Source organism: Vidua chalybeata, chromosome 27 (genome assembly GCF_026979565.1).
Source record: "Vidua chalybeata isolate OUT-0048 chromosome 27, bVidCha1 merged haplotype, whole genome shotgun sequence".
Lineage (NCBI taxonomy): Eukaryota > Metazoa > Chordata > Aves > Passeriformes > Viduidae > Vidua > Vidua chalybeata.
Genome location: NC_071556.1, coordinates 5,618,755 through 5,639,364, shown reverse-complemented (window position 1 = coordinate 5,639,364; position 20,610 = coordinate 5,618,755). Strand labels below are relative to the sequence as shown.

The window sequence follows — 20,610 nt, the reverse complement described above, 5'->3', positions numbered from 1 at the left end:
GGGCGGAGCTTCCGCCGTAGGCCGCGCCCATTCCTGTGCTACGGGCAGGGGCGGGGCCGCAGCGGCGCCGGCGCGCGGCGGGCGCGGCGCATGCGCAGTGCGGGAGCGCGCCCGGCCCAGGCGAGTGTCCGGTGAGCGCGGGGAGACCGGGGAGCACCGGGGCCGGGACGGGACGGGACGGGATGGGGGCACCGGGGCCGGGCCCCGCCGGCACCCTCCGCCCCGGACCCGCTGGTGCCGGGCCGTGCTGCCCGCCGGCAGCCGCGGTTCTGCTCCGCCTTGGGACAGCGGCACCGGGGCGTACCGGGGACACCGGGGCCTGGGGGGGGCGGAACCGGACCGGACCGGGCCGGACGGGACGTACCGGGAGCGGGCTGTGCCCCCCGTTGGGACTTCTGTGTCTCCGGTGGTGCCGGTGCCAGGCCCGGGGGTCGCCCGCCCCGGTCCCGGTGAGGGCACCGGCGGTGGCGGCGGGACCCGGCGGTTTCCGCGGCCGGGGCCGGGCCGGGGGTCCCCGGTTGCCTCCACCGGGGCAGGGTCCGGGCGGTGCTCGCGGGGCTTTGGGAAGCGGGGCGGGGGCACCGGGGAGCGGCGCCTTCCCTCTCCGCCCGGCCCGGGGCCCGGGGGCTCCGGGCGGATGGGCCCGCTCGGCTCGGTCGGACTCGCATTAAACGGAGCTCGTTTCTCGGTTCAAGGAGCCTGGCTGTGCTACAAACCCCGTTAAGGGCCGGGCTGGCGGCAGCGGAGCCGGAGCCGCTTTCCCTCGGGAGCTGCCCCGGGAGCGCTGGAATCCCCAGCCCCGGGCTCTGCTTTTCGGGACCGCTTTGGGATTTCTCTCCCTTTTCCCTGCCGGGACAGGCTGGGACAGCCCTGGCTACCAAGGGCTACCAAATCCCCGCTGCTCTTGGTGTGGTTTCAGGAGCAAGCCGTGCTCGGGGAGCAGAAAAGTGGGGATTTTTCCTGGCGAGCTCCGGGGATTTCACCCCCTGCAGCCCCTCTGGGCTGTGCCAGGCAGAGGGTGAGCCCCGGCCTGGGGAACTGCTGAGGAGCACGAGGAAGGTTCTGGATTCTTACCGGACCGAGAGGGCAGGGCGGCTCCCTCAGGCCCCACATCCATCCTGGCCCCTCAGCCCCCCTGCCCTCCCTGGTGTCTCTGCAGGAGATTTTGGGACGCCAGGAGCGGCGGAGCCCGGCCCCTCGCAGCCTCTGTCCCGGCATGGCAGACCAGAAGCGGCTCGCCTTCTCCATCATCCAGTTCCTGCACAGCCAGCTCCAGAGCGGGAGCATGTCTCCCGACGCGCAGGAGAGTTTGGAAGGTGGGTGGATCTGCCTCTGGCGGGCCAAAATCTGGGAGGATTTCGCCGCTGTCTCCCCGTTCTCTACCCCTGGCTCGGCCGGGCTGCTCCCGGTGCCGAACCCCGCTGGAAGTTTGGAGTTCGTTTTTCCTTTTGGGATTTATCCGGGGATGCTGGTGGCTCGTGTGGCTTCTGATCTCCTCCAAGAGCAGCTTAGCTGGAGGCAGGGATGTGCCTGGGGTCAGAAGCCTCCCTGATCCCTGCTTGGAGACTCAGAGGGTTCATCCGGGAGCGTTCTGTGGGGTGGGAGGTGGGAATTCCGTGGCTCCAGGGAAGCTTTTTGTGCTCCTGGCGTTGTTTCTCCTCCTCTGCTCCCCAAAACCTCGTCCCTCAGGGCTTTTCCAGGCCCTTCGGAAGGAAGGGATCTTAAAAGGATCTCCCTAAGGAGCTTAAGGTTTATCCTTGGTTTGTGGGCTCGTCCTGGTGAAAGGAGCGTGGCTGTGGGGTGCTGGGGATGGGATGTTTTGGGATGTAAAGTGTGGCAGGAGGGCTCGGGGAGGCTCTCCTTTCCCTGGGAGCAGCTTTTCCCTGGGAGCAGCTTCCCAAGCCTGAGGAGGGAGGAGGCGGCTCAGGGCTCCCAGAGCGAGGGGAACGTCTGGGTCTCTCCCTGGAATTCTGGGCCATTCCCACATTCCCAGCTGTGGGAATGCTGCTGCAGCCCCAGCCTGATTCACTTCCAACCCCAGGAATCCCTCGGGGTGGGAACTGGGACTGGCTTCATCCAGGATTTCCAGAGGGAAGCTTTGCCCGGCTCCGAGTTCTGGCACAATCTGAGGATACAGCCCGAAAATCCCATCTGGTGTGGGGACAGTGTTGGGGTTTTTTCCTGGCTTTTTGACAGATGAGGGAGAGGGATGAATATTTATTAATTAATGACCTGACTCTCCTTACCCAGTGGCCATCCAGTGCCTGGAAACAGCGTTTGGGGTCTCCATGGAAGACCAAAGCCTGGCTGTGTCCCAGACCCTTCCCGAAATATTTGAAGCCGTGGCAGGGAAGGTGAGCACCTGGAATGTTCCCTTTTCCCTGAGTTCTGCTGGATTTTCCTGGAGGCTGCTGCTCCCCTCAGGAGCTCCGTGTGGGAGGGGAACGTTTTGGGCTGGAGAAATGGGAATTGTGGGAATGCTCAGCTCAGCTTCTCCCTCTCCTTGGAAGGAGCCGGAACGCTCCAGGACGAACTCGGAGCCCGTCACGCCCTCGGAAGATGACGTGGCTGAAGCTGAAAGACTCAAGACTGAAGGTACCAACCCCTGGAGCTGCTGGATAACGAGGGTTTGGTGCTCACTGGGAGGGGATCTCAATTCCCTGGCACCTGGGGAATGCTTGGATCTGGGGGGAGAAAAGGAATGTTTTCTGTTTCTGCCTCTTGGCTCTGTTTGGGCTGCAGGAGTGTGGGGAGATTTTGCTGCCAGGAAGGTTGGATCAGTGGGATTTTTATCCCAGAAATCCTGTGGGGTGTGGAGCAGAGCAGCCATCCTTCCTGCTCTTGTGCAGGGAGGCTTTTTCCTGGGAAGAAGTGGGATGAGCGTGGATGCAGCACTTCCCCCTGAGCCAGCACCTGGGCTGATTTTTGGGATGCAGCACCAGGAATGCTGGAATTTCCAGCACGGCCTCGCAGCTGGCCCTGCCCCACGCTGACAAACCTCTCCCCTGTGCTATTTCCATGCATCCAGGCCTTTTTCTTTGGTTTGTCCCAGTTCTTTTCCATCCTTTCCCACCCTCCTTTCAGGAAACGACCAAATGAAGGCAGAAAACTTCGAGGCTGCCGTGTCTTTTTATGGAAAAGCCATCGAGTTAAACCCAGCCAACGCCGTTTATTTCTGCAACAGGTACTGAGCAGCCCCCCCAGCTGCTCCTGCTGGGATCCCAGGCTCCGGAATGCCCAAAATTCCCAGTTCTGTAATGGTTCTGTGGAGTTTCGGAGCAGTTCCTCGCTTGCTGTGGGACCGTGCCGTGCTTTTGGTGCCTCCTGGGATCTCTGGGTGGGCAGTGGGTGTGGAAGTGACCTTTATTCAGCACTGGAGGGATGAGGGCTGCCAGGGAATGGGGTCTGCTTCCATGCAGAGTGGGATGTGTTGGGAATTCAGGGTGGAATGAGGAGCTGGAGGCTCCTCGTGGAGAGGTGAGGCAGCTGTGTGTGCAAATGGGCCGTGGAAGGGGGGAGGTCTTTGTGTTCCTCAGGCAATTCTTGCATAAAACAGACTTTGAAGTTTAATTTGATGGAATTCCCTGGTTGTGGTGGGAGCTCAGATCCACCTGGACACGGTGGGAGGGGGATTTTGGGTGGGAATTGGTGCTTTTGGCTCTCTCGGAGGGTTTGGGACCGGTGCCTCTCAGAATTGTGAGGTCGAGCATAAAAGCCAGCCTTAGAAACCAAATCTTTCCTCTTTGGAATGCGGGGAAACGTTGAGAAATCGAGGGATGAGGGGAACCAGAGGGATTTTCTCAGCTGGGAAGTGATCCTGGGATGTCACCAGGAGGAGTGAGAACCCGGAGCAGCTGGGACTCAGCTCACACCAGGGGTGACTTCCCTCGGGATATTCCAGCTGCTCAGCATTCCCAGCCTCCCGCTCTGCCCGTTTTTCCAGGGCTGCTGCCTACAGCAAACTGGGGAATTACGCGGGAGCCGTGCGGGACTGCGAGCGCGCCATCGGCATCGACCCCAGCTACAGCAAAGCCTACGGCAGGATGGGGTGAGCAGCAGCCCCCTGGGAAATTCCCACCTTTCCTCGGGAATTCGGGGTCCCTGGACACCCCAGCACAGGGATTTTATCCATGTTCCACCGTGAAAAAATTCCTGCTCTTCCAGCTTTTCAGGGTGGAGAAAAATGTCGCCTTTTTCAGTTTTTAGGAAGTTGGTGGGACAAAACAAGTGACCAAAAAATTCCTCTGTGGCTTTGATTTTTATTTTCTTTTCTGCTGGAATTTTCATTTCCTGAAAATTTCTTATTTCTCAGTTCTAAGAAAGTTGGTGGGGACAACTGGATTTAAAAAGTGCCAAAAAAACCCCCTCTGTGACTTTGATTTTTTTATTTTCTTTCCACCATTCCTGCTGGAATTTTCAACCCCTGGACACCTCAGCACAGGGATTTTATCAGTTCATTCCACCATGAAACAATTTCTGCTGCTTCAGCTTTTTAGGGTGGAGAAAAATTTCACATTTTTCAATTCTGAGAATTTGGTGGGGACAACAATTGGGTAAAAAAAGGTGACAAAAAAGCCCTCTGTGACTTTGATTTTTCTTTTCCTTCCCAGCTTGGCCCTGTCCAGCTTAAACAAACACACAGAAGCTGTTGTTTACTACAAAAAAGCTCTGGAGTTGGATCCGGACAACGAAACGTACAAATCCAACCTCAAAATAGCTGAACAGAAAATGAAGGAGACTCCCAGTCCAGTAAGTCCCGGGTGGAATTTGGGAGTTTATTCAGGTTCCAAGAGGTGCTGGAGCAGGAGCAGGGTTTTGCAAGAGCAATTTCCGCTTTTGTGATCAAATCTCTCCAAAACTCAGCTTTTTTAATTTTCCCTGTGCCCTCTGAACAGCAGCAGAGGGGGTGAGCAGGAGTCCCTGGGGCTTTCCAGAGCCTCCTCCCCACGGCAGGGTTTGAAGCTTGGAGCTGGGATCCTCCCAGCACCTGCAGGGAGCCCGCAAAAAATGGGGAAGGATTTTTCCAACTGCCTGGAGAGACAGGGGAATGTTGGGAAGGGTTAGGTGGGGTGATGGGAAGGAGTCCTGGGATGGAATTCCCAGAGAAGTTGGATCCCTGGGAGTGTCCGAGGGAAGGGTGGAGAAGAGAAGATCCAGGGAGCCACTTCCAGGGGTTAAGGGCTCCTGGAGAGGGATTTGGGACGAGGGATGGAGGGACAGGACACAGGGAATGGATTTAAACTGGGAAAAGGGAGATCTGGGTGGGACGTGGGGAAGGAATTCCTGGCTGGGAGGGAATGGGGTGGAATTCCCAGAGCAGCTGTGGAAGTGCCCGAGGCCAGGCTGGAGCGGCTGGGACAGTGAAGTGTCCCTGGCCCTGGCAGGGCTGGAAATGGATCCCTTCGTGGCAGCCCATTGCTGCAGGGATTCCCTGGCTCTGGCAGCTCTGGGAATGAGGGATGGGAGTGGGGAACGAGCAGTGACAGCAGCTCTGGTTTCTCTCTTCCAGACCGGCGGCCCCGGAGGCTTCGACTTGGCCGGATTGCTGAACAACCCCGGCTTCATGAGCATGGTAATTCCAGACCTTGGGATTCCCTGGATGGAGCCTCCCTGGGGGCTCCTCACGTGGGGTTCCTCGGGATGGAGCCCCTCTGGAAGCTTTTCCCACTCCCTGGGGCTGTGTGGGAGCTGCTGCTGCTCCCTTCAGCTCCGACAGAGCTGGGAATTTCTCCTCAGGCTTTTCCCGGGCTGTGCCAGGGCCTGCTCTGCTCTTCTTTTTGCCATTTCCCCCCTTTTCCTGGATTCCCAAGGATTCCCAGGCTTTCCCGCCTTCCCTTCGGGGTCGATCCCACCCCGTCCCTGCTGCCTCACCCTGGTGTTGTTTTTATTCCCCACAGGCCTCAAACCTCATGAACAACCCCCAAGTACAACAGCTGTGAGTTGGATCCCGCTTTTATTTATTCCCTCTTGGAATTCTGGCCTTTCCTGCCGGGAGCAGGAGGGAATTTGGGCCAGGAATGTGGAGGGGGGCTCGGAACCGGCCCAGTTCCCTGAGCTGGGGGGGTTTGGGTGCTCTGGAAGGTGCTGGGAGAGGGATTGGAATAAAATTATTCCGGAGGGAGGTGGGATGGGATGGGTCATGGCCCTGGAATTGGCTCTGCTGTGGTTTCGTGGGATTTCAGGATTTCCCAGCTTGGTTAAAATGGGAATATTCCCATTCCTGGATGGTTGTGAGGAGCAGTTCCCAATATTGGAAGAAAATGGATAAATTCATAAATCCAAGGAAGGCTCAGGCCATTCCTGAGCATCCCTGCGGAGCGTGGCAGGAGGGACAGACCCTCTGGAGCCCCAAGATGTTGGATTTTGGCATGAGACCACTGGGCTCCCTTTGGCTTCTCCCTGCTCCTGTGCCTGGTGCCAGCAGGAATTCCCACCTGGATACAGCCCTGGAGGGAGTCCAGGGAATCCTCTCCTGGATGCAGAGCAGGGAACGAGCAGGGCTGTGATTCCATGAATCGGGGAATATCGACATTATTATAATCATTTATTTACTGTTCAGCTTAGTTACTTATTTCCAGCTGACCCAGGAAAGGCTGCTGCAGGGAATTCCGAGATGCCTGGGGTGGGAAGTTGCTCCCATCAGTCCCCAGGTGATTTTTTGGGATTTTTTTCCCCAGTCCTGAGCCCTTTCTTTCCCTTCCCAGAATGTCCGGGATGATCTCGGGAGGCCACAACGCCATGGGAGCGGCCGGGAGCAGCCCCTCCACCAACGACCTGGCCAGCCTGATCCAGGCGTGAGTGGGGACAGCGGGGACAGGACTGGGGACAGGGCTGGGGACAGCTGGGACAGGGCTGGGGACAGGGCTGGGGACAGCTGGGACAGGGCTGGGGACAGATGGGGACAGCTGGGACAGATGGGACAGGATTGGGGACAGCTGGGGACAGGGCTGGGACAGGGATGGGGATGATTGGGGACAATCCCGGGGGCAGTTTGGGGACAGGACTGGGGACAATCCAGGGGGACAATCCTGGATCCAGGGCTAGGAATGTCCCAGGGTCGCCTGTGTCCAGGTGTCCCCTGCTGTCCCCATGTCACTGCTGTCCCTGACGTCCCCGGTGTCCCTGTGTGTCCCCGGTGTCCCCGGTGTCCCCTGTGTGTCCCTGACGTCCCCGGTGTCCCCGGTGTCCCTGTGTGTCCCCGGTGTCCCCAATGTCCCGGTGTGTCCCGGTGTGTCCCTGACGTCCCGCTGTCCCCGGTGTGTCCCCGGTGTCCCCTGTGTGTCCCTGACGTCCCCGGTGTCCCCGGTGTCCCTGTGTGTCCCCGGTGTGTCCCCGGTGTCCCGGTGTGTCCCTGACGTCCCGGTGTCCCGCTGTCCCCAGGGGCCAGCAGTTTGCCCAGCAGATGCAGCAGCAGAACCCCGAGCTCATCGAGCAGCTGCGCAGCCAAATCCGCAGCCGGACCCCGAGCGCCAGCAACGAGGAGCAGCAGGAGTGAGGTGGGGCAGGATCAATGGCTATTGATCGATTGATTGATTGATTGATTGATTGATTCAGTACAGGAATCAATAACTTCAGTTCTGATCAATCAGGAGTGAGGTGGGGCAGGATCAATGGCTATTGATCGATTGATTGATTGATTGAGTGCAGGAATTGATAACTTCAGTTGTAATCAATCAGGAGTGAGGTGGGGCAGGATCAATGGCTATTGATCGATTGATTGATCAATTGATTGATTCAGTGCAGGAATTGATAAGTCCAGTTCTATCCACACAGGAGTGAGGTGGGGCGGGATCAATAAAATAAATAAAATAAAACTAGAAGTAAATAATACAGATCAATCAGATGAAATTCCCCTTTCCCCAGGTGAACTCCCTGCTTTCCCTCTCTCCGCAGCCCCTGGGAATTCCAGGATTTGCTTTTCCAGCTGGGAGCCACCTCCGTGTTGCCAATTCCTGACTTGGGAGTGTCCAAGAGGGGGAAAAGCCCAAAACTCCAAGGGATGAAAACCACAAAAATCCCCAAATCTCCCCGTGCCCTGCATGTCACCGAGAATTCCCACTTCCCGCCCTGCTCCTCCCTTTTTTCCCTTTTCCCAGGTTTATTTTTTGGGTTTTTTTCCCTGGCAGAGCTGAACTCAGAATTCCGCTGGGAAATTCCCAGATCCCCGCGGGATTTGCTGCTGGGGGATTTTTATTCCCCATTTTTTGGTTGGTTTTGGTTTTGGCTTTGGTTTTTTGAAGGATTTCCAAGCGAATTCCTCATTTTTTTTCCTCTCCCCACTTTTCCCCTCGGGAGCCACTTCCAAGAAGTGTTTGAGTCCCTGCTCGGCCCCACCCTGGAATTCCCGGGATTTTCCACCTCTGGGAATGAGGATTTCCCTCCAAGTCTGGGATTTTCGGGAATTTGGCTGCTCCCCTCCCCGGGATCCGCGGGGCAGTCAGGGCTGAGCCTCCCCCAGGCGTTTTTGGGGGTTTTCCCATCCCAAAAAATCCTGGAAAATCCCATTTGGGCGCGCGGCGCCGCTCTGGCAAAACGGGAATCTCTCCCATGGAATGTGAGCAGGGAGGGAGTGAAGGGGTTTTTAGTGTGTTTAAAGGAGTTTTTTCCGAATTATTTTGTTTTTTTTTTTTTATCTTAATTGCATGCCACTGGTCGGCCTGGCTGGGCTGGGGTGGAGGGAATCCAAAATCCCCTTTGGATCCAAAATCCCGGATTTGGGCAGGGAAAAGCTCCTGGAGCCGCCTCAGACCCCAGCTGGGGGAGACCAGAGGGATTTTTTGTTAAATCCAGGATGGATTTCAATCCTGTTTTTGGCTCCTGGGGGAGGAGGAGCCCCTCTGGAACGTTCGGGAGACGGAAAAAATCATGGGAAAAAGTGATTTTTTTTTTTTGGCCGAGGCTCCGTGGAATTCATGTGGTTCGTGTCACTCGTGAGGAATAAAAACCATTTGGACACTTTGGTTGTTATCCCGGCGTGCTCAGGTGATTTTCCAGAACTTTCTGTGGGCTCGGGGCTCTGTTTGGGGCACATTTTATCCCATTTTTCCCCCTTTTTTTTTCGTCCTTCCCAGCGGGAATTCTCCTCCTGCGCGTTCCTAAGGCACAGAAATAGGAAAACTTTTCTTTTCCCCCCATTTCTCCTTCCCCAAATTGCCTTTAGTTTCTCTCCAGCTGCTTTTCTGTAGCCCCACCAAAGGAATTCCAGGCTGGAAAGGAAAATATTCTGGAATTACCCAAAAACACGGAAACCACGGAGCCATTTTCCTGCTGTTTTCTGCTCATTCCGTGCTGTTTCCTTTCCCTCACCCTCCTCGTTCTTCCCTGACCCGTTTTTTTCTGTATTTTTCCTCCTCTCTGGGTTGGGATTTTCCAGCCCTGAATTCCAGGTGAGCTTTTCCAGGGAATTCCTCCTGCCCTGCCTGGAGCTGCTCCTGAACTCCAGGCTGAACTGCCAGCCTCCTTTTGGACTTTCCCAAAAATTCCTGGCTCCTCTGGGAGCCGACAGCGAAAAAAAAAAAAAGGGAATTTAATGGAATTTTGTGGAATTTTATGGAATTTTCAGGTGGGCCTCGGCTCTCCCTGCAGCATCCCGCAGCTGCCATTGGTGCAGTTTGATCACAGAGCGGCAGGAGCAGGGGGTGTGGGCGTGGCGGACGCTGTTCCAGGGCCGGTTTTCCCGTTCCCGGCGCTCCCGGTTCCCGTTTTTCCCGTTCCCGTTTTTCCCGTTTTTCCCCGTTCCCGGCGATCCCGGAACCCAGCGCTGCGGGACGCGTTTCCCGCGGACCTCAATCGCCGCTTCCCCAGCGCTGGACCCGTGGGCGCGTTGATTGACAGCCCTGGCGGCCAATCACAATTCGGCTTTTCCGCCTCAGCCAATGGGAGGGCGCCGTGGGCGGGCGCGTGCGGGGCGGCCGGGCCGGGAGCGAGCGGGGCCGGCCGTGAGTGGGGGGGCGGTCACCGGGGTAACGGGGCCGAGGGGCCGTGAGGGGACGGCGGGGCCGGGCCGGGGACCCGGGGGTCACGGCGGGGCCGGGGGAGCCGGGGCCGCGGGGCAAGGGGCGGGAGAGCGCGGCTGGGCCCCCTCGCCGTGCGAGGGGCTGGACCCCGGCCGCGTCCTGAGGGGCCGGGGCTGGGGCCGCTCTGGGTGTGAGGGCTCAGGGTGGAGCCCAAGCTCCTGCTGGGGGGCTGGGGCCCCCTCCTCGCCGTGAGGGGCTCGGGCCGGGCCCCTTCCCCATCCTGAGGGGCCCCATCGGCCTGCGAGGGGCTGGAGCTGGGCCCCCTCCCCAGCCTGGAGGGCTCAGGGCGGACCCCGAGCCCCTCTGAGGGTCCTCCCAGCTGAGCTCTCCCCGTGTGAGCTGCTCGCCCCCCTCCCGGCGCCCCTGGAAGCGCTCCCCTCATCTCTGCTCCCTTTCGGTGTGCTCGGGGTGGGCTGGGAGGAGCCCCTTCCCCATCAGCCCCTTTCTAAAAGCCATGGGTCAGTCCCAAAGGGCTTGCAAGGGCCGGTTTTTAACAGAAACACTGGGATTTACAGGCTCACGGATGAGGAACCCCTCTGTTTTTCCTCCCACAGAGCCCTGCCTGCTTTATATAATATTTTTCATCGCTTGGATGCTTCATTTTGAGCCACTAACCCGAGCAGGAGCTGAGCTAATCCCTCGTTGCAGCGGTTTTGGGGCTGGGCACACAGCCCAGGTGTGCAGGAGGAGCAGGTGAGGAGTTCCCCCGCTGTTCCTGGGGCTTCCTTTCCCTCAGGGCTGCTCCAGCCCCACTCAGGGACGCTGGATGTGGCTGCTCCACCTGAGCTTGGGAGCTTGAGGCTTTGGATGGGGCTGGTTTGGGTTACAAATGGGGGAAAAAGGGAAAAAAAGTGCGGTTAAAGGGTTTGTGGGGGGAGCCAGGCGTGTTCCAGGGGTGTGAGCTCTGGAAAAGGAGGATTTTATCCCTTCCCTCTGCCCTGGCACAGGTGTGGGTGGTGCCTGGGCCCCGATTTTGGGCTTGGCCAGGCCTGGAGTGACTCAGTGTCACCTGATGGGTTCAGTGTCACTTTTTGTCCCTTGGAGAGGGACTTGGCCCAGGGCCTGGGGTGCCAGGACACAGGAATGGCTCCCCACTGCCCGAGGGCGGGGATGGGTGGGATTTTGGGAAGGAATTCCTCCCTGGGAGGGTGGAGAGGCCCTGTCAAGGATTTCCCGCTGCCTGCCACATCCCTGGAGGTGCCCAGGGACAGGGCTTGGAGTCCAGCCTGGCCTCGAAGACCTCCAGGGAAGGGTGGTTTGAGGTGACCACAGTTCCAGGCCTTTCGAACTCCTTTTGAATGCAGTTTTAACTTTTCCCCGCTGCTTCCTGTGGCTCGTAAAGAAAAGCCCCTGTGTTCTTCCCATGCCCAGGCAGCCTCTGTCCCGTCTGTGGGGCTGATGTCCCCGCCCTGAGCTCGCCCAGCGGGTCCCTGCAGGGGCAGGATGCGGGTGCTGGTGGCCAAGGTGCTGTGTCTGCTGGGGGTCTGTGTGCTGGTGCTGGCCGGGGCCCTGCTGCCCGTCAGGCTCATCGAGGCCGACCACGAGAAGGCGCAGCGCTCCCGCAGGGTCCTGGCGCTCTGGAGCTCCTTCGGGGGCGGCGTCTTCCTGGCCACCTGCTTCAACGCCCTGCTGCCCGCTGTCAGGGGCAAGGTGAGTCCTGCCTTCGCCAGTCCTGGCTTAGTCTGAGCCCGCAGGGTCCCGGCCGGGACGGGAGCGAGGGGTCTCCGCTGTGCCCGGGGCTCGGCAAGGGGAGCTGTGCCCACCTCCTGCCTCTCTCCATGGGGAAATGCAGATTTTTGGGCTGCAGGGGAGGCTGTGGGGTGTGAGCACCAAAGAGCAAGGCAGAGCTTCCCTGGCCCCTGCCAAGGCCGCTGTCCGAGGGTGTGGCAGCATCGCGGATCGATGGAGTGTCCCTGTGGGAATGGTTCCCTGCAGGGGGATAAAGGAGTGGATTCACTGTGGGAATGTGGGAATGGTTCCCTGCAGGGGGATAAAGGAGTGGATTCACTGTGGGAATGTGGGAATGGTTCCCTGCAGGGGGATAAAGGAGTGAATTCACTGTGGATCTGTGGGAATGGTTCCCTGCAGGGGGATAAAGGGGTGGATCCACTGTGGATCTGTGGGAATGGTTCTCTCCAGAGGGATAAAGGGGTGGATCCACTGTGGATCTGTGGGAATGGTTCTCTCCAGAGGGATAAAGGGGTGGATCCACTGTGGATCTGTGGGAATGGTTCTCTCCAGAGGGATAAAGGGGTGCATCTTTTGCTCCCTTCCAGCTCGATGAGGTGCTCAGGCAGAACAACGTGACCACGGACTACCCGGTGGCCGAGACCATCATGATGCTCGGCTTCTTCCTGTCGGTCTTCGTGGACCAGCTCTTCCTGACCTTCCAGAAGGAGAAGCCCTCCTTCATCGACCTGGAGACCTTCAACGCGGGCTCGGACGCGGGCAGCGACTCGGACTACGAGAGCCCCTTCGTGGCGTCGCCGCGCGGGCGCGCGCTCTACGGGGAGCACTCGCACAGCCTGCACCTCCCCGAGCTGGCCCGCTGCGGCCCGCGGCGCCTGCTGGGGCTGGTGTTTGCCCTCTGCACCCACTCCATCTTCGAGGGGCTGGCCCTGGGCCTGCAGGAGGACGGCGGCAGAGTGGTCAGCTTGTTCCTGGGCGTGGCCGTGCACGAGACGCTGGTGGCCGTGGCCTTGGGCATCAGCATGGCCAAGGCCTCTCTGCCGCTGAGGGACGCGGCCAAGCTGGCGGTGGCCGTGTGCCTGACGATCCCGCTGGGAATCGGCGTGGGCATGGGCATCGAGAGCAGCCGCAACGCCGCGGGCAGCGTCGCCTCCCTGCTGCTGCAGGGCGTCGCCGGCGGCACCTTCCTCTTCGTCACCTTCTTCGAGATCCTGGCCAAGGAGCTGGAGGACAAGAGCCACCGGCTGCTCAAGGTGCTGTGCCTGGTGCTGGGCTACGCCGCGCTGGCCGGGCTGGTGCTCGTCCCGTGGTGAGCCGGGAGCCTCAGGAAGCCAAGGGAGCAAAAAACATCACCTCTCCCCTCCCACCGGCACCGGGAGGAGCCGCCCCTTTCCCCGCTGGAACAGCCCAGCCCGGGCGGAGTTTCCATGATGACCTGGAGGAGGAGAATCTCTTCCCGTGTGCTCACAGTGAGGAATAGCCCGAGGGATTGTCCCTGCCCGAGGGGGCTGCAGGGAGTAGCGGACACAAGCGTTAAGGATCCGGGTAAAATCTGCTTCCCAGAGCTCCTCGAGTGTGTGTGTCTCCCTCCTTCCCCCCGGCCACGCTCCGGAGGCTCCGAGGAGGTGAGGAACAAACAGGAGTGGAGGCAGAGCAGGTGGGAGCAGGGATTGCCAGGCTGCACTAAGCTGCTTTCGCTGGCTTAGTTGGGAGTAAAACCTGGTTGTAAGAGCTGCCAAAAATAACATCCCTGTGGGGCTCTGGCCTTCCAGGCCCTGCTGCCTCCGCACAGCTTCCAGTGCCCCACCTGGGGCTCGGGGAGCTCAGCTTTTCCAGGGAATCTACCCTGCTTCCTTCTCAGCACCGTATCCAGAGGCTGAGCATTCCCTAAGGAAAACCTCTGAAAATCAGAGGATGGATCCCAGGATGGTTTGGGTTGGGGAGGACCTTAAAGCCCATCCTGTCCCAGGCTGCTCCAAGCCCCGTCCAGCCTGGCCTTGGACACTTCCAGGGATGCAGCAGATCCTCACGTTATCCAGAGCCTGGGATCCACGAGCTTGCAGGAAACGGGCACTAACAATTTCCAGCACTGATATTTTGGGGCAAACTCCTGTGTTTTCAGTGCCCTGCAGTCAGAGGGGCTGAGCAGTTCCCACCAGGGGCTGCTCCAAGGCTTTTCCAGGTTTCCAAAGGAATGGGATCCCCTCCCTTGGGGGGGAGTGGAGGAGGTGCTGAGAGGCAGGAGCAGCTCTCAGCAGCTGCGGAGCCCCTGGGAAGCTCCGAGCGCTGCTGATCCCGCTGGATTCGCCTTCGGGAGCCAGGAGCTGGGATCAGAGGCTGGAGCTGGGAATGTGCTCCCCCCCAGCCGTGAGACACAGCCCGGCTCAGGCAGGGGCTGCATTTTAATTACCCGGAGCCCTCGCTCCTGCAGCAGCTTCCGCCGGGCCCCTGGAAGCGCTGATGGAATTATAAGGATGGCGCAGTGGCGGCAGCGGGAAGGAGGCGCCGAGCCTCCGCGGTGGCCCAGCTGCAGCATATGGAGGCAGCTGAGCATCATCTGACAGATCCTGGGGCTCGTTAGTTTAATTGCTGCAACATCCCCGAGTCAATTAATCTTCCTTTGAAAACCTGGAGTGGAGGGGGGGGGGGGGCGGAGGGAGGTTATTTTGGGCCTGGCACGACACAAACCAGCAGGATGAGGAGAACGTGATTTGCCTCGGTGTGGAAAAGCCTCGGGGCTGTTTCAGCTCTCCTGGGGGGTGACCTCCCTCCTGGGGGGGATGAGGGGGGAGAGGTGACACGGTGCTGAGTGTCCCCTGTTGGGCTGTCACCTGCCTTTCACACCCTCCCCTCGCTGCAGTTTGGGGTCGGGGTCGGGGGCTGTGAAGTGCCGCGGGGTGCTGAGCTCCCCCATCCTCATCCCGCCGCCCTGGGGGCGGGGGTTCATCCACAGGATCATCCCGTGCTCCAGGGTGGAGGAGGAGGAGGAGGAGGAGGCCCCTGCTGCTCCCAATAAATTCCCTGCCCTTCTCCCCTCGCTGTCACTCGCTTTTTTTTTGATGTCCCCCATGGCTGCTCCGCGTCCGGCTCACGCGGCAGCCGCACGTGCCCGGCCCCGGCGTGGGCTGAGCCCCCCCATGGCAGCCAAGCCCCTCCGGCCGGACCCCCCCAGAGCCCTGCTGAGCCCCGGGGCGGGGGCCAGGACCCCCCCCCCCCAGCACCCCCTCCCCGCTCGGCAGCGCCGTGATTCAGCCCTGCGTGAGCGGCCGCCCCGTTGCGTCAGGCCTGGCGGGGAGCTGCGGCTCAATGGAACGAGGAGGAGCCGCAGGAAAATGATCAAGGAAAACTCATTCATTCCCTCTAACGAGGAGTATCCGGCCGGCTCCGAGCGCCGCGGGGGTGCTGAGGCTGCCACCACCCCCCGGGCCTTGTCACCTCGCGGGGCGGGCCGATGTCCCCGTGCCCCCCCCCCCAGTCCCCGTGGGGACGCGGTGCCAGCGCGTGGGTGCCACCGTGGCCCGGTGCCCGCCGGCTGCTATTAATAGAAGCTGCGGATTTTAATTGCTGCCACTCAGGAGTGGGGCGGGGGGCAGGCAGGAGCAGAGCCCGGCTGTGACGGGGGCCGTCGGACCCCCGGAGTCAGCGGTCACCTCCAACGCCCGGTGCCAGTGGTGGGACACAGAGCTGGGGATGGACCCTGGGGCTCTTCTGGTCCCACTCAGGAACTGGGGGGGGGGCTCAGCCAGCGCTTGAGTGTCCCACAGCCCCACCAGGACCCCCCGTGTGTCCCCTCAAGGGCCCCTCTGGCGCTGGGGCTCTGCCATGAGCAGGTGACACCAGTTGGTGGCAAAGGCCCTGCACAAGCTCCCGGTCCTGTGCTGGGGTGGCACCGTGGCCTCTGTCCCCAAAGCCCAGCATTGCTGCCCAGGCCACCCCCAAGTGCCACGGGGGCTCACAGCACCCTCTGCCACCTGTGCCCCGCCTGGCTGGGGCGTTGGTACCCGTCTGTCCTGTCCCTGTGTCCCCTGTCACCACCTGCGGGGCTCTGTCCTCATCCACGAGTCCCTGGACTGTCCCTCGTGTGAATTCATGTCCGTGCCTGTGCAGGTGTCCGTGTGGGGTCCCTGTCCATCTGTCCTCATCCCCAAGTGTCCCTGTCCGTGTGTCCCAATCCTGTGTCTCCCTGCCTGGCTGTCCACTCTCACCCCCGTGTGTCCCTCTCTCTCTCCATGTGTCCCTGTCCCCATCCCCGCATGTCCCCATACGTGAGCCCTGTTTGTGTCACTTCTCCGTGTGTCCCCATCCCGTTCCTGTCTGTCTGTCCCTGTCCCTGTGTTTCCATCCCATGGATCCCCATCGCTGCCCGTGTGCCCCATCCTCGTGCATCCCTGTCCGTCTGTCCCATCCCTGTCCGTCTGTCCCATCCCTGTCCGTCTGTCCCATCCCTGTCCGTCTGTCCCTATCCCTGTCCGTCTGTCCCATCCCTGTCCGTCTGTCCCATCCCTGTCCATCTGTCCCCATTCTTGTCCATCTGTCCCTGTCCGCGCATCCCTGTCCGTCTGTCCCCATCCCTGTCCGTCTGTCCCATCCCTGTCCGTCTGTCCCCGTCCCGCCGCCGCCGCGTCCCGGAGCCGCTCGGGGCCGGGCCCGGGGGTCCGGGGCCCCGGGCGGGGCGGGCGCGGCGGGCGGGGCCGGCGGCGGGGCGGGATCGGCTCTGCGGCGGCCGCACCGCACCGAGCCGAGCCGAGCCGAGCCGAGCCGAGCCTGCCCAGCCGAGCCGGCCCCGCCGCACCGGCCGCAGCCCCGCCGAGCCCCGCCGCACCGAGCCGCGCCGGGCGGAGCGGAGCCGCCGCGCCGGGGCCGCCCCGGGCCGGGCCATGCGCTGAGGCCGCCGCGCCGCCCGCAGCCAAGGGCGGATCCCGGGCAGGACACGGTGAGGCGGCGGGCACCGCAATGCGACCGGCGCGGCGGGGGCCGGGGGAGCGCGGCCGGCGCGGGGACCGGGGGTTGCTGCCGGCGAGGGCGGGGAGCGGCGCGGGGGGACCCGCGACCCTGCCCCGCCATCTGTGCGTGCCCTCCTGCTGCCGCTCCATCTCCACCCCGAGCGGGATGCTGGTCCCTCCCGCGCCTTCTCCCGCTCCTGCATCTCCATCCTGCCCCTCCATCCAGCCCCTTCTGCCTCTCCGTCTGTGTCCTGCTCTTCCCCTGCCTCTCCATCTCCATCCTGAGCGGGATGCTCGTCCACCCTGCTCTTCCTCTGCTCCTCCGACCTCCATCCAGCCCCTTCTGCCCCTTCATCCCTCCATCCTGCCCTTCCCCTGCTCCCCGTCCCACCCCTGCTCCCTCACCCCTGCCCTGCCCTCCATCCCGACCCCCAGGTCCCCACCAGTGTCACCCCCAGTGCCGGGGACCCGAGTGGGGGGGTGCTGGGGGGCTGCAGAGCCCCCCGGCAGGATCAGGCCCGAGCGGTCCCTGCCCACGAGCTGAGGGGGGGCCGTGCTCCGGACCCTCGGGCTCCAGGGACGGTTGGGATCGGGGTGCTGCTGGGCACAGGCCGAGGGGTCACCTAAAGAGCCCCCCCGGTTCCATGAGGGTCTGCCCAGCCCAGCCCCTCACCTCAGTGCCCCATGGCAGGGCTGTGGTGCCGGGGGCTGTGCCATGGACAGGTGGGACAGACAGGTGGAACAAGTGGGATGGGACAGGTGGGACAGGGTGGGACCACTGCCAGCCCCGGCCGAGGCTGGACGTTCCCACGTGCCAGCTCAGCCCCAGCCCCCGCCGCAGCCCCAGCCCCCGGGCGCTGCTGACGCTCCCAGCGTGGTGGATCCAAGGAGCCCACGGTGGGATCAGCTCCTTGGCTGCCCGAGCCCGCGGGGATGGGCTCCTCCAGCTCCCAGCCTCGCCTGGCTCCGGTGTCTGGGGACATGCCGGGGGTTTGGGGCTGCTTTGCGGGGTCCGGACCCCGGTGCCCTGGGACGGGGATGCAGCGGCCGTGGGAAGGGGCTGGTTCCCCTGGAGATGCTCAGGGGTGCAGGAGCTGCCCTGCCCAGGGCAGCCACCAGCACTGGGGCACTTTGCTGTCCCCCTTCCTGAATTGGGGTGGCAGGAGTGGAGCTGACTGGGGACAGTGCTTAAGCAGTGCTCAGGCCCCCTCCCCTCCCCTCCTTCCCACTCATCCTGTGACTGGGCACCTTTGGAAACCCCGTCCCATGGTCCCGTGGTGAGTTTAATGTCCCCAGGGCTCTGTGAGGGTCCCACACGCCCTGGGGACCCTCGTGGGACAGAGCTGCTGCTGCCCCCCCTGCTCTGCACTGGGGGAACTGGAGCAGGGCCCAGCCCGGGGCTCAGCACCAGCGACTCTTTGTGCCCCTCGTTTCACACCCCGGGGCTGCACTGGGGGGCACTGGGGACCTTGCCCGGGTCCAGGTGTCCCCTGTGGGTGGGCACCGAGGTTTGGCAGCGTGAGGGTGCCCAAGGGGTCTCTGACCCGCTGCCCACCGCCCGCAGCCCGCGGCTGTGCCACGCATCCCTGGGGGGGGAGCACAGCAGAGGGGTGGCACAGCGTGGGACAGGGTGGCAGGGAGTGACAGGGGTGACAGGACACCAGCAGCACGGCCTGCGTGTGAAAGGGCACCTCTGTACCTGGCCAGAGAGCCCAGCGGGGCGCTCCAGGTGCCACCGTGACCTCGCCGGGGCAGTGACTGCCCTGCAGAGGCAGGGGGGGTCCCTGCCCAGCGAGCCCCCCCGGCAGCCTCGGCAGCAGCTGCGGTGCCGGTGGCCGCGCTCGGCCATATGGCCACAGCGGGCGGCCGGCAAAAATAGCCAAGGCGGCTGCACCCCGGGCCGGCCGGCAAGGGCGTCCCAAGGGCGGCGAGCCCAGCTCCCGGCCGGGGCCGCGCCTCGGGGGGGCCGTGCCCCGGAGTCGGGGTGACGCCTCCCTGTGCCCCCGCAGCGACTGCGGGGCAAGATGCCGGAGCAGAGCAACGACTACCGGGTGGTGGTGTTCGGCGCCGGCGGCGTGGGCAAGAGCTCGCTGGTGCTGCGCTTCGTCAAGGGGACCTTCCGCGACACCTACATCCCCACCATCGAGGACACGTACCGGCAGGTGATCAGCTGCGACAAGAGCGTGTGCACCCTGCAGATCACCGACACCACCGGCAGCCACCAGTTCCCGGCCATGCAGCGCCTGTCCATCTCCAAGGGCCATGCCTTCATCCTGGTCTTCTCGGTCACCAGCAAGCAGTCGCTGGAGGAGCTGAAGCCCATCTACCAGCAGATCGTGCAGATCAAGGGCAGCGTGGAGAGCATCCCCATCATGCTGGTGGGCAACAAGTGCGACGAGACGCAGCGCGAGGTGGAGAGCAGGGAGGGGGAGGCCATGGCCAAGGAGTGGAAATGCGCCTTCATGGAGACCTCGGCCAAGATGAACTACAACGTCAAGGAGCTCTTCCAGGAGCTGCTCAACCTGGAGAAGAGGAGGAACGTCAGCCTCACCATCGACGGGAAGCGCTCCAGCAAGCAGAAGAGGACAGACAAAATCAAGGGGAAGTGCAGCATCATGTAGAGCCCCGGACTGGCCCGCGCCCCCCTCTCCGGATGCCCCCCCTCCCTCCCCCCCCCCACGGCTGGACGTGGCAGTGGCATCGCAGCGGGACCGTCCCCTCGTCCTCCGTGTGCCATCACTGTGACTGTGCGGGGACGCCGGCGCTCGGCCCGGGGCCGGCGGTGAAGACGGGGCCGAGGTGAGGGACACGCAGCCGCCCCCCCGGGCACGGCAGGACCGGGGACTCGCCGCCGGGACCCCCGGACCACACCCCCCGCACTCAGCACAACCGGTGCCCCCGGGCCCGGCCCCCGTCGGTCCTCGCGGGAGGGAAGGACGGTGCCACGTGGGGGTGGCGGTGTCACCCTTGGGGACAGTCACGCGCGTCCCGGGCCCCCCCCCCCGCGCCCCCGTCCCCACGCCATAGTGCTCTGCTCCTGCGGGCAGAGACCCGGGGCGGGGGCAGCCCCTGCGCGGTGCCCGTGTCCCCCCGAGCGGTGTCCCCCGGCCCCCGGCCCCGTCCCGGTGCCATGGCCCCCCAGCCCCGCCTGCCACCGCAGCCCCCCGAGCCCCCAGCCCGGCACCGTGGCCCCCTTTGCCCCCCAGCCCCACCGTGGCGCCGCGGGCCCCCCGTGCCCCCCCAGCCCCGTGCCGGTGCCGCAGCCGGAGCCGCCAGCCCAAGCACAAAGCATCGGGTCCGCGGGAGGTCCTGACCCAGCACAATCCTGGTGAGCTCCGGCGGGAGACCCCCGGCCCCACAGCCAGCCGGGCCCCCCGCGCCCCCCGCTGCCCCCTCCCCACCGATGCCGCGGGCCGGGCGCTGCCGCGGTGCCCCGCTGGCGGCCAGTGCCACCCCGTCCTCAGCGTCCCCCCGCGGGGTGGCCTGGCCCCGCACCCCCGGGACCCCCGACACCCCCCAGCTCTGGCGCAGCCCCGCTTGCTCCCCCCTGGCCGGAGCGGGGTCCCCGCGCTGTCACCAGCCCCTCGTCCCCTCGAGGTTTGTCCCCTCGCTCCGGCCCCGCTCCTTCCCCCGCCGCCACCGGGGTGTCCCCGAGGGGGTGTCCCCGGGCAGGCCGAGCCCCCCCCAGCTCCCCGCGCCCCCCGGCTTTTTACACGAGGATCCGAGCGCCCAGGGGACGAGGTGACGTGACGATGTAGCCTTTATTCTAGAAATAGTCTTCCTTCAATAAAGAGACGAGAAACGCTCCCGCGTGCCCCGGAGCCGCCCCCGGCCGGGGCGGAGGCCACGGGGGGGTCACGGGAAGGGGGGTCACGGTGGGTGTGACGTCATGCGTGTGTGTGATGTGCTTGGGGACAGCCGCGGCTCAGTGGGATGGCCACAGACACGCGTGTGCAGGTGTG

The 20,610-nt window shown here is 62.9% G+C and overlaps 3 protein-coding genes across 6 annotated transcripts; all 3 read left to right on the top strand.

Annotated features, from left to right (window-relative positions):
* The first annotated feature begins 58 nt into the window (after positions 1–58).
* SGTA (small glutamine rich tetratricopeptide repeat co-chaperone alpha) lies at positions 59–8,967 on the top strand. Its single transcript, XM_053966138.1, has 12 exons — positions 59–131; positions 1,160–1,316; positions 2,251–2,354; positions 2,511–2,595; positions 3,085–3,184; positions 3,944–4,048; positions 4,611–4,749; positions 5,510–5,572; positions 5,898–5,935; positions 6,705–6,794; positions 7,381–7,496; positions 7,894–8,967. Exons 2-11 carry the CDS (start codon positions 1,217–1,219, stop codon positions 7,493–7,495), a joined length of 939 nt encoding a protein of 312 aa, XP_053822113.1. The 5' UTR covers positions 59–131; positions 1,160–1,216; the 3' UTR covers position 7,496; positions 7,894–8,967.
* Positions 8,968–9,870: 903 nt separating this feature from the next.
* On the top strand, positions 9,871–13,269 carry SLC39A3 (solute carrier family 39 member 3). 4 transcript variants are annotated; one of them, XM_053966140.1, is made up of 4 exons: positions 9,871–9,938; positions 10,571–10,709; positions 11,388–11,666; positions 12,293–13,269. In XM_053966140.1, the coding sequence occupies exons 3-4, from the start codon at positions 11,460–11,462 to the stop codon at positions 13,016–13,018; spliced, it is 933 nt and encodes a 310-aa protein (XP_053822115.1). In that variant the 5' UTR covers positions 9,871–9,938; positions 10,571–10,709; positions 11,388–11,459; the 3' UTR covers positions 13,019–13,269. The 4 variants fall into 4 exon arrangements, with proteins under 4 accessions (XP_053822115.1, XP_053822117.1, XP_053822116.1 ...); XM_053966142.1 differs by having other exon boundaries at positions 9,894–9,962; XM_053966141.1 differs by lacking the exon at positions 9,871–9,938 and adding an exon at positions 10,085–10,474.
* Positions 13,270–16,532: 3,263 nt separating this feature from the next.
* DIRAS1 (DIRAS family GTPase 1) lies at positions 16,533–20,454 on the top strand. Its single transcript, XM_053966162.1, has 2 exons — positions 16,533–16,638; positions 18,658–20,454. Exon 2 carries the CDS (start codon positions 18,673–18,675, stop codon positions 19,267–19,269), a length of 597 nt encoding a protein of 198 aa, XP_053822137.1. The 5' UTR covers positions 16,533–16,638; positions 18,658–18,672; the 3' UTR covers positions 19,270–20,454.
* Positions 20,455–20,610: the final 156 nt, after the last annotated feature.